The following is an 18,877-nucleotide window of genomic DNA, read 5'->3' as shown; positions in this document are numbered from 1 at the left end:
TCTGACGATGGCTGGAGCGGCAATGGCGGAAACTTTTCTCCTTCAGCTTTGTCACCCGGAGGGCAGGTTCAGCTCCCTGAATGTGTTGCACAGTAGTACCAATAAATAGAAGCAGTCAAGAAGTGGCAGACTGTGATTTTTTTTTTTTAATTTGAACTGTGATTCAAGGAAGAATGTTATACATGTGGGTTGTTTACGACTGTCCCCAGTCCAGGGCTTTCATGAACTCTTCTTCTGTGAAGGACAGCAGCTTAGCAGCTTCCAAGTGCGTCTGCACACACAGAGACACTGTTATATGGTTTTCATTCAAAAAAAAAAAACTTTCAAGAGCCGCTTCAACCAGTGGGATGTGGAGACGCTTACCTTCTGTCTCTTGAGAACGTCGATCAGCTTGAGCTGTTTCTTAAATTCCATGACGAGCTCTCCTTTCTGCTTTTTCAGCGTTTTGTTTTCAGCGAGCAGGTTTTCTTTACTCTGATGTTCCTCGCTGATCTTTTCCTTTGAAACAATGTGAAAAAGGAACCGGCGAAACCATAGTTCTGAAGGACTTTGTTATATTTCAATAAAGATGACCTCTTTTTTCTTTCTTTTTTTTTTATGTGTCCTTTCCCCCAAAAAGTACGAACCGTATTTCTGTCGATAATTTATAAATCAGTAGGAATGTCAGTGTCGACTTATTGCACCTTAGTAAGATCATTTTATTATCGTGAAAAAGTAGCTACAGTCAATCACACAAGTTTTACGATCTGTCAAAGTGACATCCGTTATTACAAAGTGTGCCGCGAGTGAACCATTCATCTGCCGTGTGTTTACCTTGTTGGTCTGCTTGACGTGGTGGAGTTGAGTCTTCAGCTTCTCCGCCTCTTCCAGCGCTCGGCTCAGGCGAACTTCCACGGTGCCGTGGGCAGCTGCTGCTTGTTTATGGGCTCGATTCAGATTTTCGATTTCCTGCACAGAGCACGGAACAATTAACGTGAATGGTATTGGGGGAAGGGGCTCGTTGTCAGTGATTCAATCAGAGAAAGACGCGTGTCGCTTGTGAAGCGTGACGCTTGGGGTTCCGGCCGGTACCGACTTTGTGCAGACGCGACACTTGCAGCTGAAGGCCGTCGCATTTCCTGGCAGAGTCCTCGGCTAAAGCTCGGTGCTTCTCCGCCTGCATCCGCTGGATGTTGGAGGACTTGTGCAGGCGCGCTCGGTCCTCCTCCAGCTCCTTCATTTTTGCACACAGCTTTGCGTTTTCATCGTCCTGCGACAGCAGAAACGTGAAACTGGTTTCGCTCGACGTAAAAAGCAGAGATAACGTCGCAGGTTTGTAATCTGCTGCATCGATGAAGAGCAGAAACACGATTTGTCATTTTACTTTTACTCCCAACGGCTGGTGAGGTCAAACTCAATCGTAGGACGAAGAATAAAGTCTTCAAGAGAGAGCCCTACTCTCGTTAATAGCTCTTAATGTAGTTTGGCACCTTTTTGTAATATTCACATGACAGCTGATCCAGTTCTTCCTGCATGATCCGTAATTTTGCCTTTAGAACTCGGATTTGAGCATCTGCAATGCCTTAACAGAGAATAAGAAAAATGACAGAGACAAAAAAAACAAAAATACATTAAACCCTCATCAAACAAAAATGCAAGCTTCACTTACGCTTAAATTGAGGTTGTGAAATGAAGAAACACTGCAGGTAATGTTATTAAGCAATTCATCTTCACTCAGACTCAGACTTTCACTGTTGCACGCCACATTTAAAACACAATAAATATATGGAATAAGAGGCAGCACAAATCAGCTCCACAGAAAACATTTGGTAGAAAGAAGACATTTATTTATTTTGTAAACGACGCATGAAACAGGAAGCGATGGACGATTTCATGAGACCTACTTGTTTTTAAAGTAACATCAATCTCACCTGGCCCGACAGCGTCTCCATCCACAATGCTTTCAGGTGCGACGGAGTCTCCCAGCTTTTCCTCCAGGCTCTGAATCGTTTTCGCCAAGAAAGAATCTTGAGCCGGATCATTGAGGCGAGACTCTTTTGAGGCTCTGAAAACAAACAAAAAAACAACTGGATGAAAACCTTCAGCAGCGGTCTGCCACTATTTGTAATAACTGTCTGTGTAAAAACTCAATAAACAAACTTGAGCAAAAAATAAAAACCTTCAGCAGCCTCTAAAGAAGTCAAGTATTTTACTAAATCCCTGACGGACACATAAAACGTACGCTGTTTCACAGTGAAGCTCTTTTCTGTGTTGTCCAGGACACTTGTCTTGCGGTGATGATGCGGCCCTTATTTTAGTGACCACCTGAGGGATGAAAACACAATATTATATAATACAGTCTATGTCTGTGCCCCAAAATGCCTTGTTGGTTTTGAGATGCAGATCAGGACCGATACCTTCTGACCAGTTGGCTCCAGGTGAGGTTTTGATACCCTTGTGGTGAAAAGTTAAAAAAATAAAAATAAAAAAACCCCCCAGAAAGACAGAAAATTTGATTAAGAAAATTAATAAATCTTGTGTTCATTTAATTAGTAATACATTGCTGGATTATTTTACATGAAAGACCATTGCAGTGTCTTTGTGAAGCCCTGGTGACTTATGAGCAGTGAGTTATAGATATAGATATGGGTTGGTTTTTTTTCACCTTGTATTGTCTTTGTCGTCATCGTCAGTGAGCAGCAAGTTGGATGTGGGCTTTGTCAGCGCTTCATTCTGTTCCCTCTAAAAGCCACCGGAAACACAATGAAGCAGTTTCAGTGAGTCTGAATGGTCTGTTTTGAAAGCACCATTCTGTCTGACATGCTCACTCAAAACACAATGATCAATAACTTAATGGGAGCGTGCAAATAGCTTACTTACCATCAGTTGCTCTGCCTGTCTCACCAAATCTGCTGTTTTGGCTTCGAGCTCTGCATTTAGGAGTCTGATGAAAACAAATAAACAAGTCACTTTCAGCTTTTAACCAACGATAAACATGATTTCTTTTGGAGGTGTGTTGTTCTTGTATTGTTGAAGGAAAAACAAGGACAACCTCCAATATTCGCTGCCCTAAAGAGTCACTGATATCGTAAACATACTTCCAAAGTTCTGGCGTATTGGCACTTTGTTATATAGCACAATCATAAAGACAGATATTCATGTATAGTAAATCATAAAATGTAATGTAACATTTATAGCTGAAAGGATACAAGAATCTTCATGGAAAGAGTACAATGGGGGGAAAAAATCAGTCTATGAACTCGGTGCAAGGAAAGCAAGGAAAAGAATCACAAATTAATCAACATAGGTCAAGAACAGTCTTACTTATATTGTTCTTCCTTGGCAAGAAGATCATCTGTGTGTGCGTATGTTAGACAAGAGGCAGATTTAGCCTGCAGTCGGAACTCAGCCCTCTTGGACTTCTCTGCTTTGCTTGTAGATACTGGACGTTTCTTCTGAACATGATGAGGAGAATGGAGGTTCAGAGTGCAAGCCTTTTCTTCCCAACACTTCGTTTTCCCATTAACTACAGGAACTGAGTTCCACTACCTGAGCTTATCTTTTATTGTCAATCATAGCTTTAACTACACGCAATTATCTAAACCGTCATTCACATACAAGGCAATTCACAGTGCTTCACAAGAAAAACTAAACAAAACAGTAAAACAAAGTGATTAAGACAGGCAGAAAAAAAGGAGAACAAATAAAGATAATAAATGAGGTAAAAACAACCGTTTAAAGGAAAACCTGAGCAAATTATGATGTTCAAAGTCCTCTTTAAAAGAAGGGAGTGTGTCAGCAGGTCCCAAGGTGTTTTCCAGAGCGACTGCTTTTCTGTTGATGATCTGTTTTCTGTACTATGCAGTGGTGTTTCTATATGTAAATATTTGGTGTGGTAAGTTTGTATTTCAGGTCTAGTGACAGCAGAGGTCAACACCACTGAATGCCACCGTAAAGCACATGTACATCTTTTTAGTGTAAAACAACATTGTGACAAATATAGGAACCGATGGTGTGAAAAGGTCGAGCACTCAGGAATAGCAAACACCAAAAAATACTACTACTACTACTAATAAGAATAATAACTAGAAAATTCCAGAGGAAATTCCAGCAAAATTCGCCAAAAACTGAGTGTCCCATAGAAAGTGGTGAGGAGAGGTAACTCGTGAAGGGGATCAAAGGAGAAGCAGGCACACAAAATGTCCTCTGGAATTTATTAGGTTATAGATACTATTTGAGCACAAAACTGAAAAAAAAAAACGGCTGGATAAAGAAGGGTTGGAAACATTGGGTCTATAAATTAGAAAGAAAAAGAGACTGTGCCCCTTTCTGACCTCTCAATACTTTTTAAAAGAAAGAAATACCAAACACACTTCAATGAAAACACTATAATCCAAGTTTACTGTATATATAACTGATTCTATTTAATGTCAAAATACAATCTCCCAAAATAACCACACATAAAAGACTTTGATCTCACAAGAAGTATAACAACTATCATCAGTGGGAATCTTTCCAGACTGTCACACAGTTCATACAGGAGCTACCGATAAGCAAGACGATACCAACAATCTCAATTCCAACACCAGACAAGAATTATGCAAGTGCACCTGTACAATTTAAAAGTCAGCCACTGTTGCAGTATTTTTCATAAGAAATGGAGTCTTTTCAAAAAGACACGACTGACAAATACTTTAAGGCCTATCAGCACTTAGGCGGTTTGGAAGGAGGCGAACTGATGGAACAAAATAAGGATATAAGCAGCATGTTAGAAGCTCTGAAGCCGACACAAGCTCAGTTGAAATTTATGCTCCAAAAGAAGGATCAACAACTGACAGACAAGGAGAAGATTCGGGCCTTGGAGATCAGTCTCCAGGCACAAAGGGAAAAAGCTGACAGGGAGATGGAGGAGACACGCAACAAACTCAGAGAGGTGGGGCAAAACTGGTGCTCTTTGGTAAACAAGACTCAAGAGCAACTCACTGACAATGAGACCGAAATTACCAACCTCAAATCGCTAGTGACAAGGCACACAAATGCTTTGGAACTTAAAGTGGCTGAGTGTGCCAGTCTCGAAAAGAAAGTGGAGGGACAGAAGAATGACCTGAAGATGATGGTCATGAAGCTGGAGGAGGCTGAAAAGAAATCTGTCCTGCTGGTTGAGTACAAACAGAAAAACAGCCAGCTGTGTTCAAAGGCTACAGCCCTGAAACAGGCCCTAAAGACAAGAGACACTGAGGCTACAATCCTCAAGATGCAGGTGCTGGAGGAGGCTGAAAAGACATTTGTCCTGAAACAGGCCCTAAAGACTGCTGAAAATGGCAGAGAATCCAATGAGGTGCAACTCGTCGAGAAGCTGCGTAAGCAGCTGAGTGACCAACAGAAGAAGGCTGCAGACTACAAAGTCAAGATGCAAGTCAAATGTAAACAGCTAATTAGGGAAATCAAGTCATCCGAGCTGGAGAAAATAGAGCTGCTCGAGAGAGAAGAGAAGTTCTGGATCACGAGAGAGACGCAGTGGATGGAAGACAAAATCACGGCAAATCAGGACATCCAGATCCTTCAAGACAGGATTGTGAAACTGGAGAAGCTTGCCTCCATGACTGAAAAAGAAAAGGCCAAGATGAAAAAAGCAGAGACGAAAGCCAGAAAAGAGGCCACAAAGAGACAGGAGAAAGAGGAGAAAGAGAGGCAAAAGACGGAGAAGAGGGAGAGACAGGAGATAGCAAAGAGAGAGAAGATGGAGAGGCAGGAGAATGAGAAGACAGAGAAGAGGGAGAAGCAGGAGAGAGAGAAGAGAGAGAAGATGGAGAGGCAGGAGAATGAGAAGACAGAGAAGAGGGAGAAGCAGGAGAGAGAGAAGATGGAGATGCAGGAAAGAGAGAAGACAGAGAAGCAGGAGAGAGAGAAGAGAGAGAAGATGGAGAGGCAGGAAAGAGAGAAGACAGAGAAGCAGGAGAGAGAGAAGAGAGACGATGGAGCGGCAGGAAAGAGAGAAGACAGAGAAGATGGAGAGGCAGGAAAGAGAGAAGACAGAGAAGCAGGAGAGAGAGAAGAGAGAGAAGATGGAGAGGCAGGAAAGAGAGAAGACAGAGAAGAGGAAGAGAGAGAAGCAGGAAAGAGAGAAGACAGAGAAGCAGGAGAGAGAGAAGACAGAGAAGAGGGGAAGCAGGAAAGAGTGACGAGGAAGAAGCAGGATGGAGTGACGACAGAGAAGAGGGAGAAGAAAGAAAGAGTAAAGACGAAGAATCGAGCTCGACTGAAGAGCTAGATGCCTCATTTTACCAAAGTGGACCCTCTCATTCCTAATGCCATTATTTGTAATAACTGTCTATGTAAAAACTCAATAAACAAATATTTATAAACAAAACATTTTTTTTTTTTTATTCAAGTGGAGTCCCGAGTCTAGACTAAAAAAAAAAATCTCCCTTTAAGCATTTTCACAAGTAGAACAAATTGTTAAATAAACAAATAAATAATAATAATATTGACCGTTGGGCAAAGTTTACGTTACCTAAAACGTCTAAAACATCAATGCATAATACAGAACACGGAGAGTAAATAGAGAAACAGCCACTCCTCTGTCAAGTAGTTATTTCCCCCGATACTTTCCCCTCAGCAAAGGCAGTTTTGTAAATAAAGCAGGTCAGCTTCGTGAGTTTAAAACATTGACTACTGGCTGTGCTCGATCCGGAAGTAATAAAAACAGTTTGTTTCGCCCCCCCCCCCCCCCCCCCCCAACGTAAAATAAAACATTGTACACACCTGAAAAACGACGGACTTTTTCTCCAGATTCCTTCCAGCCATTGTTGAGCTGAGGTCCAGGCGTTGCTCCAGCAACACTCTCCATTATCCACCCAGCGGGTACGGCAAGTCAACGAGGACATTTTACAGTTTGGTTTTGCAAATATGTGAGAAGACAGTAAAAGAAATGTTTTGTCATTGCCTTTTGTTGTTGTTGTTGTTCGTAAGAACTTTTAGAAGAACGGTAACGTGTTTCTACAAGCTAAAATCCATTTGTTCCATGACTCATCTTTTTGTATGACTCTTGACTTTGTAATTTTTGTTTTCTGTAAGAGCCAAGCAGCAATAAATCATAAGAAGAGTATGTTTTTTTTCTTTTTAGACAGGGAGGGAGGCAACTTTCCCGCACCAAAGCTACTCAAGTTTTGGGATTTCGAGATGAAACCTGGAGGAAAAAAAGTTCAACAATCTCCTTTTAAAAAAACACATTAAACTCACTGCTAATAAAATTCAGATCAATTTACAGAACTTCAAACAAATCAGGCCATTTGTGATAATAAGCTGAGCAAACATGTTTCCACTTTCAATGATATTTTCACACATAGATTTTTGCATTACATCCTGGTCACTCACTGGAGAATTTAAATAGCAGGGGAAACCCTTTTCGAAAAGTCCATACACATTGTTGTTCAAACGCCTCCGTCATATCACAACTGTAGTATTTTTGAAAAATAAAAAAATGCTCAATTTGCAAAACTGTTGCCTCATCTACAAAGCACTTCATGGTCTTGCCCCCCCCCCCCCCCCCCCCACTCCCTAACCACATTAAACCCAAACTTGTGAGACCGAATTACATGTCTTTTAAATAAAACAACTTAAACATTATTTGAAAAATAAATCAGTCCTGCACTCATTTCATGGCAATGTAATTTGTGTATCATGTGTTATATTCCTTTATACACTGTATTGCTTGTGTGACAGCTGTCTCGAGACGACACATGTAAATCAGCAGTTTTGATATAATGTGGCCCATTTGCAGTTTGTGTACAATTTGTATGCGATTGTTCATGAATCTGCATTGTCCCAATCAAATAAATAAAAATAAGATAAATAATGGCGGCATTTTAGAATGTACTCATGCCACGATGTGAATCCCAACGAAACCCTATTTGCCGCGCAAACCAGTGATAAAAGTGACACTTTGTGATGCATTTTGTACTCGTTCCTTTTAAAGTGTCAAAATCAACTGATGGTTGTGCGCCGGCGAGATGAATCCATGGCTGAACCTTATCGTCTGTGTCGAGTCGTTTAACAAGCCACACACAATAACTGGGGAGGCAACATATATAGACACACACACACTCGATACTTGCTTTTATATTTATTCAATATATCTATATTCAGTTTATTCAGCTATGCATTTAAACAGCTCCATTTAATTTCACCATTTAAATTGTAGTATAAATATGTTGCATGTATGCTTTTGTTGTAATGCACTTATAGGTGTTACAATAACAAAAACTTTATATATATCAGAAATGAAGTGATGCATTAATTAGCCCCAAGGAGAAAACATGTATAACAGTACTTTCATTCAGAGAGCAGAACATTATCAACCATAATTGAACTCTATAACACGTTACAAATGGAGGCCTTGGTATTTATTTTCTTTAAATACAAGTGACAGAAGAGAATGTGCTCATTTTCAGCTACGTTCACATGTAAACACTTTAACACGTGTGCACCTGAAGCAAACGGCCATGTTCTCGAAGAGTGATTAAAGCAGTCCGCGGTTGACAGATTAGCAAAGATTCCGACAGTTCAGAAGTAAGACTCACCAATATTTTAACAAAGTGCTTCACTTTATAAAAGCATAAGTATAAAATTGTGTTGTCAAAGAGACAAGAACCAGCCCACAACTTCTTCCTTTATCACCGACCTGTAAACGTGGCAGGTAGTGTAAACACACGTTTCAACCATTCAGAAAATGTTTAAACCCCCCCCGGCTTTAAGTACAGTTAACTTTCTTACAAAAAGGCATCACGAGGGAATCGCTCATTTTTTTTTTGTGAAAACAATAATCTGTACACATTTTGACAACCAACAAAACAATTTTTTTTTTTTTTAAATTTGCACTCTTAAAAATAGAGCACTTGTGCTGCAATTAGACACCCTCGTTGAGTAGGAGAACCCAAATTGATATCGTCCGACGACAAAACGGCAACGAATAAGGATCTTTGCCATTGAGACTGTGTAAAGTCAAAGTTTGTCTGATTTGTTTCATACAAAAGATGCCGCCCCCGGGAGACATAATGCGACGACGCATTATCTAATTCTTCTGGTACGTGAACAATCAGTGTTGAACTTTATGAGTGTAAAGTGAACAGCAAAGGATGCTCAATGTAGATGTGCAACTTCCTCCTTTTTTTTTTAATTTTTTTTAGCTTTTTTTTTTTTTTTGCCAACCTGCAGTGACTTTAACAGCCCGAACACAAAATGCTTCCTAACATTGTACAACAATATACTCGCATGTTCAATATATATAAAAAAAAAAAAAAAAAAAATCCGATTAACTAAAACATTTCAGAGATCTGAAGTTGGTATGTACATTTACGCGTCGGGTTTCAACACAGTCTGCACGCAGTCTTTGGATCGGTGGACCACATGGAGACAAACAACAGTATGATTAGTTCATCTTTTTCTTCTGGTCCTTGGTGTTGGTACATCACTACCATAAAGGATTATTGGTTTAACTACAGTCGCTCAAAAATTGTACGTGACCTGCTCGTTTTCTGCTGCCAATGCCGTTGAAGTCCACATATTTGGGATTGGACCATTTTCTGATATGGTGTTAAAAATGAAATACAATGAGGTTGCCCGATTTTATTTCCCCCCTTTCCAGGTGATTCAATGACATATTTTAAAGAGGGTTGAATACTCATACGTATAACAAATTGCAGTAGAGACACATAAATATTACCTATTTGTGTGTTGTTGTTGTTTTTTTTTATCATTTTAATGTTGGGCTTAAATGAAAAACGTCGTCAGCGTGTACGATTGTTGCAACCTGTGGCCTTGCTCGCCAAACTGTACAGTATCTTTGTGAAAGGTATTTACCAATCCTAAGCAGAAGCAATTAAAATAAGTATTTACTGTAGATTGTTAGTGGATCAAACAAAACACTGAAATCACATGTCAGAATATAAATGCTTCTTATCAAATGGGAAATTCTGCAACATAGTTGACGTCGAAACTAAATTAAATCCATTTAGACACACGACTAAAAACATGGAAAGACCGTTGACAAATTAAAGAAGCAGCCTCATCTAACCACCTAGTCGATCCTCACACACTTTTCTACAAACCGAACTAGTTTTGGTGCATTTTGCCTGCCGATTAATGCCTGGAACCAGATTTTGCTGGCTGCTGTGAGAGGGACGAATGTGACTCGTAGAGCAAATCTTCAAATCGTTTCTTACTTCATTGACGCCGTCAGATCAGGGCTGGGTCCAGCAAAACGTGTGAAAATCCGAGACACACACAAGAAGTATTGGCTGACGGTTAATACAATCGAGCAATTCTATAAATATATCCGATTTAGGAAGGTGTAAAAATAAAAACTTAAATATCGGCAACTCAGAACGCCATTTTAAACGGCAAGAGGTTGTGTCAACAAATCACAATAAAAAAAAAAAAAAAGGGAAAATATAAAGTAAACAGGTGGGGGGGGGGTAAAATAAATAATTGCACCATTAAGGTACATCTTTTTTTAAATTGAATTTATTTAAAGGGTTATTGAGACCATTTTAAATGATAAAATAAGTTTTCGTACAAAACTAGAGATGTAACAGTTGCAGACTATGTGGAAAGACCTTTTTGATATCGAGCCATCGAGGGAAGCGGCGTGCTTTTTATTAATAATAATAATATTTTGAAAATGTGAGGATCCAGCTTTGTGAGGACGGGGGTTCATCCTTCCACACCGAACTCCTCCGATTTACATTAATCTGATGTTTCATTGAACACAATACATTCTCAATTCATAAAATTTAAGTTTTAACACTTGCGTTTGCAGATTCAACGTGTAGGCGTTCCATTGCCTTTTGACGCTCGTGTGACAATCAATATTTTGTCCTTAAAGTGACTGACCTAGAAACTACTAATACAAAAGTTAAAATCCTTCACAAATCCATTTTAATTCCAGCCTGGGGGGGTGTTATGGAAAGAATTGGCCTCTCTACTTGAGAGGAACGCTGGAGAGACTTCAAGCAACAGAATCAGAAAAGATTTGGATTGAAAGCACAAGAAAACAAAAGGTTTGATGTTTCCGTCAGATACTGTACAGGTTGCATTCACATTTATATTTATCTGATTTCGATCATCTTTTGTTTCTTCTTTTCTTCACAGAATCAAGTTCGTTTAAATATGTACACATTTTAGCAGAACAGGTAAAAGTGGCGACATCTTTGAGCGACTTGAAAATAAAAGAATCAAATGATAAGAAAAACCTGATTTGTAAACTTGAGAATACGCGGAGCGACACAGAAATACCTCGGCCACTCCAGATTTGAAGGTTCTCTCTCTCAAATGTCTGTCTGGGCAGAGGACCCGGAGCGGGGGGTCGTGCGACTGTCCTTCATGTGTCACACCAGCTGGCGAGTTAAAGACCCCCGATCTGAAGGGTACGGCTCATTTTCCTTGTCGGCGTTAACCGGGTCACGCCGCCTTTGGACTTTGCGCCGACGGCAAGTCGCGTCGTTTTCGGGCCCCGTCCCCCCCCACAACTCTAATCCACCCCGTCGAAGCCTTGTGCATTCTCGATGGCGATGTGAAGTTTCTCCCGCAGTTCCTCAAAAGACTCGTACGGAGGAAGGTCCAGCCGGTTAAAGCTGGAGGGGGAAAAGTTTCAAGAAAACAAAAACGTGGCTGGAGTCACAGTGGAGCGACAGAATCATAAAGGGACTTCCAGAGATCAGGACCATTTAATGAAACTGTCAATAATATTGGAAAGTTAATCGATATGTCGGTTATTCTTTCTATTGTGTTTCTATTGAGGACAATTGTGATTTCCACTCAAACAAAACAGGAAGCACATCTGATCTTATAAAATAACAGATGACTTCCAGGTTCTTGATTTTCATGATTTGTAAAGTAAAATTATAAAAGGCTGAAATGAATGCTTTTAGAAGAAGTTTGAAAAAAAAGAAAAAGGTCTGCACTTTGGAAGCATGATGACCAAAAAAAACCCAAAACAAACAAAAGATATTTCAGTTTACGTGGCCGAAATTGAAAATGCATGAATGTTTTACTCTTTAAATGAAATTATGGGAAGAATTGACATTTCCGTTATATAATAAATGTCTCAGACGCATCTTCGCAGTGTGTCCTCCTGTGTCTTAAACTCAAAGTGAAGAGCTTACCATGTGTGGGCTCTTGGAAGTTTTTCACGCGTGCCCCACTGCTCGATGGTGAACAGCTGTGGTCCGTTAGATCCTGAATAATAAACGCGATAAACATGAGACGGTAACATCATTTTTTTTTTTTTTTTACCGAAATCAAAAGACGTGGCACCGTGACCAATAGAGGCAAAGAAGAACAATCATCAAAATTCACTTTACAGATGAAATCCTGAAATAAAACCACCACAACAACACTGCAGCAGTAATAAAGACACGTTGTGTTATTTTACCGTAGAGTTCAGCGAAGCCGTTCATCGGGACCCTCGATGTTCCCGTCACAAACTGTAAGAGTCGGATTCTCTTCTCGGCGTCCATCACCAGCACCGTCTACGACGACACACAGGAGACCAGCCGCTGAGTCGCTGAATCAAAGCTCCTCGTTGCGGTCTCAGGACCCGAGGACAGCTATTTTCTGTGTGTAATGTGACGTGTCAGTGTGGGAGTTGTTCTGCCAATATTGTTTAATGCAGGGGTGTCAAACATGCGGCCCGGGGGCCAGAACCGGCCCACCAGACGATCTAATCCGGCCCCGCCATGTGATTTTTGAAGTGTGAAGTGTAAAAATGAAAACTGACAGAGGCTGATCTAAAAACACTAGATTGGAAAAAATGACATTCAAAACCGCCCTCGGTCAGAATTTGACCCCCGACACGAATGCATCTGTGGAGGTCACATGACGCAACGCCTTTCACAATAAAACAACGAGTCCAACTTATGTGAAGTGACACGTAAAGTCAAAACAATTTCCAGATCATGACAAATTGTTTAAATCCTGAATAAAAATACGATATCCAGATACAGGTGACTGAGGTTTTTTTTTTTTTTTTTTGCAAATATAATATCTGATTTCCTTTAATATGTATATTTCAGAATAGACTGGCAAATTCTTGCAGTTTCAAAAGAAGGAAAGGCTTTGCATTGCTCCGTATCTGCAGTTTAATACGTTATGTTGACTTGTTCGGCCCTCCAGAGGTCAGATTAGGTTGGATGTGGCCCCTCAACTAAAATGAGTTTGACACCCCTGGTTTAATGAATAGATCTCGTTTTATGGGTGGCGGTTTGAGTGTTGTTTTTTGGGGGTATTTTGCCAGGTAAGTCACAGACAGGCAGATTTGTTTTAGTTTTGTTGTTCTGGGTGGCCTTCCACCACATTTAATTAGTTAGTTGGGGGGTTATTGTTTTGGTGACAGTGCAAAGTTTTAATTGTCTTATGGTTTGCCGTCACCCGCAGCCCTTCCCTGAAATTATTATGCTTTAAAGGTAATTTGCCGCCGAGGCAGTGTTTTTTTTTTCCTTTTTCTGTGCCGCTTTTTTACCAAAAGCGTGGGTTATATTGTTTAATCATTTTGTGTATGAATAAACGGCAGCTTGCCTTATTCATTTTACGTTCTTTGGGTGGTTTTATGTTGCCTCCCTTACCCACCCTTGACCCACACTGGCTTGTAACACTCCTCCCACAACAACTCCAGCTCATTGGCTTCTGTCGTTGAAAGTTGTCTTACTTTCCAAAACCACTGAATAACCCCGTGGTTGGCGCTGTAGCCGTTCTTGTACTTGGTGTTGGCCCTCCAGTCGTTCACGTCCACGTCTCCAAGGCCACACATGAGCAACTGTCAGGGAAGCAAACCAGGGAGACCGTCGGTTATTTAGAAAATGTTGACTGCATTGAATCGAGTAAAAACTCACCTCCAGCTCGTTCTCGTCAAAGATCTTGATCAGATCCTGTGGTATCAACTCAAAAAATCCCTGCAACACAAAACAATTAACCAGAGTTTTATACTTGTTTGCATTCATGAGTAGAAAAAGTTTATTATTTTGATCTTTAAGTAAACTGTTACATCTTTGAAAGCAGTCATCTGCTTCTGGACTCGGTTCACGAACCTCCACTGCATCACCAGACTGCCAAATCACAAAACCGCAGATTAGCATTAAACCGGAATTTGGCTCTGAGAACAAGATAAATAAGCATTCAGTTCTTTTACTGGATGTATTCCTTCTTCGTCTCGTTGGTGACAACAATCTCCGCGCCGCCCGGCGTCAGCTCGTGCTGGTGAGTCTGGACAACAAGGACGAGATACGAGGCGCCAGTTTACATGGAGCGCAACTTTTAACAAAGTCACAAAACAAAGGAGGAAGACGGTGACGAACCTGTCCAAACAGATCCTCGTCGATGGTAAACATCAGGTCCAAGTCGGTCGGGTCGTTCTCCAAAATCCACATCAGCGAGTTGAAATATTCACTATCCTGAAAAAGTAAGACGGGGGCAGAGTCGGTAAAATACCGGCGATCTCGCTCATGTAAAACGTTTCAGGTCACGGGTCTCGTCTTTGAAAACGGCGGCTACTCACGACGGACTCCATGTCCTGGAGGATGATCGGCTTCTGCAGCATCATCTTGTAAAAAGGCCGAATGAAGAAGGCTTGGAAGAAGACGGGAGACGTCAGGATCTGCTCGGGCCTTTAAGAAAAGGTCTCAAAACGTTTCGCGGTACGCGTTTGATCGGTGTGTTGCTCACCATCGAGGAGTTTGCCGTGATACACGGCCATGCCGGCCACGCGGCCAATGAACTTGAAGTAGGACAAGTGGTCCTCGTTGCATAAACCCGAGTTTGGGTTAATCTGCAGAGTGTAGTTGTCCCTGGAAGACGAACGTTATCACGTTTAAAAGATGAAATAGTTTCCTTGTTATTCCATTCAATCTATATTCTTCTGCGTAAAACAAAGTGGAATGACATCCAGCTCTTAAAGAGAGACACAGATACTTTACAGCCAAAAACAATTGTTTGTAATTGTTTCAAAGTGAATGATGTGATAAACCGATGCCACTATGGGTTGTTCACATTTTCACCAAGCGAACTCACGTGGCAGAGTACTCAAAGAGCCCATAGTACGGGTTGAACATCTCCTTTGACATGAGGAAGAACCACTCCCGGGCTAAGCCGCCATAATCCAGGCCCTTCTCCCCCTCGAACTCCACCCACAGCCGAGCCTTCAGCAGGTCGGGCCTCTTCACGGAGAGGATGCGTCTGTACGAGTCCTCAAAGACGGCGTTGCGCTTCAGCTTCAGCTCGAAGCGGTTCGGGATGTCGGCCTGCAACGAAGACGCGAAGCGCCGAGTCATGCTTCAGAGGTCAGACGTGATAATCCCAGTGAGAGCTGCTGCTCGGAGGAAACTCACCGGTTTCTTCAGCTTCTTCCTGAAGTAATCGTACTTCTGTTTATAATCTCGAGAATAAGGCACTGCCTATGATCCGACAAAGAACGGAGGTCAGTGGTGACAACATGCTCTTTACCTCAAAGCTGTACTCTGTGGTCAGTGTTGCTATTCACATATAGGCAAATGTGTCAGTGAGAAATAAAGAGTCTATACTGACTGGTCCAGTTATAGCAGAGTTCTGTAGCCGGGGATCATCCCACTGTGTCGTTTTGGTGTCTGAGAAAGAAAAGCAGAACCATCTATTAACTCATTGGATAATAACACACAGGAACAATTAGATGATTCTAACACCAATTAAACTAAATGGACACCATACGCACTGTGATCGATGTAGAATATTCTCCCGTCAGAGTGAACCCGTTCCTCCCATCCAGGCTGGAGACAAAGCGACACCAAACAGATTCAGAGAGGACAACGAGTAACACAAGCTCTGCCGCTATGTTCCACTATACATGCGTTCAGACATCTGATACATATCTTCCAATTCAGCTTGACTGGCTTTGTGTAATGGAGGAAGTTACCGGCAGAGGGCCCAGATCAGCGGGGTCGAGAGAGGCCGCCCTCCTCATGTGCACTGGAATCTTCAGCCTGGGATCTTCCTATTTCAGAGAAGAAAAACAGGGCGTGTACGAGTGTGAGAGGAAATGCTTGCACAAGGCTGTTTGTGCCGCACAACCGGAAAACAAATCTCAGTGTGAACAAACTGCTGGGTTTTTTTGGTTGTTTTTTTTACACACTTCAGCAGTCTTCTCACACCCTATTTTTTTCAGACTGCAGAAAAAAAAAAAAGTTCTTCAAAATTTTCTCATCTAGATTTTATGACAGAATATATCTATACAGTTCCTACTTGCATATAAAACAAAATGACAGTTGACACAAAATCTGCCCTGGAGCCCATTTTTCATGAGAAAGAATGCATTTTCATATTAATATTAACTGCGTGACCTATCAATGCTTTTCTGTGCTCCAAATGTATGAATGTGACAAGGTGTAATGTTCCTCGACAAGCAGAAATTAACATGCTTCGAGAGTGTTGGTAAACAAAAAAACTGCGTAATCCCTTTGTTATTTTTTGTATTTACTATATTTCTCAATCAATTTTACCCAGGTCGTTGTCTTAGTGTTGTGGTCGATGAAGAAAGGCCGTCCGTTGGGAGCGCTGCGAACCTCCCAACCGGCGGGCAAGAAGCCAGACTCGGCTGTGGCGTCGGGACTGGGCGTGTGGCGAGGAGACTCCTCAGGCGACAGCGGCAGCTGCGGTGGACTCGTGCTCCGAGATGAACCTGCGTTGCTTTGTGCTGCTGCTGCAGGTGGTGGTGGTGGTGGTGGGGGGGGGGGTGGTGGTTGGGCTGGTGCAGATCCCTCTGAGGTTCTCTGTCCAATAAACAAAACCAAGACGTTTGTTTATTGTTTGAAGTGCTTGTGTACATCAAGGCAACTTTATTTGTTCCAGGCAGTTCAGAGTGCTTTATGATGACGAGTATATGAACCGCAACTGACGCAGAAGAACAAGCAATGATGATAAAAAAAAAAAAACACCATAGGAGAAAACACATGAATGCAAAACCAGCTGATAAATGTGAGACCTGGAGAAGAGGCCGTGTCCACGTTGTGCTTCGGCTGAGGTGGTTGATGAAGTAGCGCCGTCCTTTGTTGTCCCGCTTCTCCTCCCAGCCTGCAGGCAGCTCCGCTGAGTTTGAAAGCAGCTATTCAACAATAAAGAAAAACATTTTTAAAAAATAAACACGATGATGAGTAATGAATGAAATCACCAGTGTTCCCTTGCGTGTTATAAAATTTTAATCAAAAATCACTGAAGCTTCTTAGAGCGCCACACATTATTTGTCCACCGTTGGGATTTCCATTGAAGAACAGCTCTGTTACTCTATCAATAAACTCCTGTCTGCTGAAAGAGGAGCTTAATTAAGGAAACGCTACAAGAATTTCCCTCTGGGAATAATAAAGTATTTCTATTCTATTCTATTATTCACACTGAGTTTCTGCTCACTGACGCAAGGCCAGTTTGGTAAAAAGTCAGAAGGAGTCATTTCGACAGCGGGTGAAATCCTCACCACAGGATTTGCAGGACGTTCCTCTGCAGCCGAGTTGTGGACACTTCCTCTGAGGCTGGAATGGCGTGAATTACTAACATGATCCTGCAGCAGAGAGGAAGGACGACAACGATGAACACGGGGAAACTACACATTCTCTGTCGTGCCGCCACTGAAATAATCTGAGCTTTTCTGCGTCATCAAAGTTAAAAAAAAAAAAAAAAAAAAAATGTTTTATGTATTTTGTATGGATTCTAAATGTAATACTTCAGATTTAATTATTTATTCAAACGTTCCCGACTCCCTAAAAATCTCTAAATGGAATAAATTAATCACCGGATTTGAAATGTTGCGACGACTTCCTATAAAACTCCAAAGTATAACTGTCTTACAACACAATGTGTGATTTTGTAGGGAAATAGGTCAAGCTGGGAAAAAGTGTGATACAGGATCGTGCATCATCATAATCCAACACTGACGGCGATCGGATCGCCATGTTTCCATGGAAATGCAAAAGTGACCAAATAAGGGTTAATGTGTGTCACTTCCTACTTCCTGTGCAGCTTCCTTTCCTCCAAGACAAGCTCCACTCATATCCGAGTCGCTTCCTCTAATAGTAACCACAGTGAACCCAGCGTCACTCACCGTCTGCGAGGAGCGCCGCTCGCCAGCTCTGGCCCCTGAAATGTGCGTGTTGCTCAGCCCGTCGCAGCAGGAGTGGATCTCCACGGGGATGTGGGACGACGGAGACGCCAGCTGGTTGTTATTGTGGTACAAGGTGGAGTCGCTGTCGGCGATGACCTCCCAGCTCTAGGAGTTGAGAAAGAGACAAATACCAAAAAGTGCTTTGTTATATAATCAGAACTGTTTGGCCAAACTTGATGGTTCACCAGATTTAACGCATCAGAACACCATGAGCGTTGCGAATGGTTTCCAACGAGCTTCCTCGTCTCTCATTTGGTAAGTGAATAAAAAGTCAAATTCCAATAGTGCTATCTATCCATCTATCTATCTATCTATAGAGATCTTTCAATTGAAGCCATTGAGTTATCTGTTATAACAGAACTTTGAGCCAGTTTGTTTAAACTCAAAAATTGATTTTCTCAAGCGTTTATGCCAAAACACCAGCCAGAAGTGCCCCTGCTACAAACGCCACAGCAACACCTGGCTCCGACATCTGCTGACACATCTGTGCACATTTTTTTTTTTCGGCTCCAGTTTTAGATTCAGTCTTGGGCGGGCAGCCGGTTTTACATTGGTTAATCGCGACAACAGCTTTCCCTTCTATTTTGGTGCAGTAAAGACAAAACCGTCAGGATATCGGCTGTCAAGCTGATATGAAAAAGATGAAGTGACACACACACACACACACACACCCAGTAAACACATTCATTTTTATCTGGAGTCACGTTTCAGGCCGCAGGATGA

At 41.6% G+C, this 18,877-nt stretch overlaps 2 protein-coding genes across 4 annotated transcripts in view; both read right to left on the bottom strand.

The window, feature by feature from the left end:
* Positions 1–150: 150 nt before the first annotated feature.
* tex9 (testis expressed 9) lies at positions 151–6,791 on the bottom strand. Its single transcript, XM_080502293.1, has 12 exons — positions 6,745–6,791; positions 3,304–3,434; positions 2,860–2,923; positions 2,645–2,721; positions 2,397–2,433; positions 2,222–2,304; positions 1,911–2,044; positions 1,470–1,561; positions 1,076–1,249; positions 814–948; positions 364–498; positions 151–271 (listed from the first exon to the last, which is right to left on the bottom strand). The coding sequence occupies exons 1-12, from the start codon at positions 6,784–6,786 to the stop codon at positions 194–196; spliced, it is 1,182 nt and encodes a 393-aa protein (XP_080358419.1). The 5' UTR covers positions 6,787–6,791; the 3' UTR covers positions 151–193.
* Positions 6,792–8,114: 1,323 nt separating this feature from the next.
* The window catches only part of nedd4a (NEDD4 E3 ubiquitin protein ligase a), a gene marked incomplete at its 5' end in the record, with an annotated part of 31,001 nt that continues 20,238 nt past the window's right edge, over positions 8,115–18,877 (bottom strand). For all 3 annotated transcript variants that reach the window (XM_080497836.1, XM_080497837.1, XM_080497835.1), the window contains 19 exons: positions 8,115–11,612; positions 12,144–12,216; positions 12,413–12,509; positions 13,685–13,792; positions 13,869–13,928; positions 14,021–14,081; positions 14,165–14,238; positions 14,331–14,426; positions 14,531–14,601; positions 14,698–14,819; positions 15,043–15,272; positions 15,360–15,425; positions 15,556–15,614; positions 15,719–15,773; positions 15,920–15,997; positions 16,503–16,772; positions 16,985–17,104; positions 17,471–17,554; positions 18,095–18,259. In XM_080497836.1, coding sequence (XP_080353962.1) covers positions 11,510–11,612; positions 12,144–12,216; positions 12,413–12,509; positions 13,685–13,792; positions 13,869–13,928; positions 14,021–14,081; positions 14,165–14,238; positions 14,331–14,426; positions 14,531–14,601; positions 14,698–14,819; positions 15,043–15,272; positions 15,360–15,425; positions 15,556–15,614; positions 15,719–15,773; positions 15,920–15,997; positions 16,503–16,772; positions 16,985–17,104; positions 17,471–17,554; positions 18,095–18,259 — 1,992 coding nt within the window. In that variant the 3' untranslated portion in view covers positions 8,115–11,509. The remainder of the gene's footprint in view (positions 11,613–12,143; positions 12,217–12,412; positions 12,510–13,684; positions 13,793–13,868; positions 13,929–14,020; positions 14,082–14,164; positions 14,239–14,330; positions 14,427–14,530; positions 14,602–14,697; positions 14,820–15,042; positions 15,273–15,359; positions 15,426–15,555; positions 15,615–15,718; positions 15,774–15,919; positions 15,998–16,502; positions 16,773–16,984; positions 17,105–17,470; positions 17,555–18,094; positions 18,260–18,877) is intronic.

Source organism: Blennius ocellaris (assembly GCF_963422515.1).
Source record: "Blennius ocellaris genome assembly, chromosome: 1".
NCBI classification, from domain to species: Eukaryota; Metazoa; Chordata; class Actinopteri; order Blenniiformes; family Blenniidae; genus Blennius; species Blennius ocellaris.
This window is presented reverse-complemented; position numbering and strand designations above follow the sequence as displayed.

What these genes read in the sequence shown, in the direction of transcription:
- tex9 (XM_080502293.1), bottom strand. Translation starts at nt 6,786, where the DNA reads ATGGCTGGAAGGAATCTGGAGAAAAAGTCCGTCGTTTTTCAG. An exon ending in GACGACAAAGACAATACAAG is followed by an intron (nt 2,434 to 2,644) that starts GTGAAAAAAAAC and finishes TTTCACCACAAG; the next exon opens with GGTATCAAAACCTCACCTGG. An exon ending in ACGTCAAGCAGACCAACAAG is followed by an intron (nt 499 to 813) that starts GTAAACACACGG and finishes ATTGTTTCAAAG; the next exon opens with GAAAAGATCAGCGAGGAACA.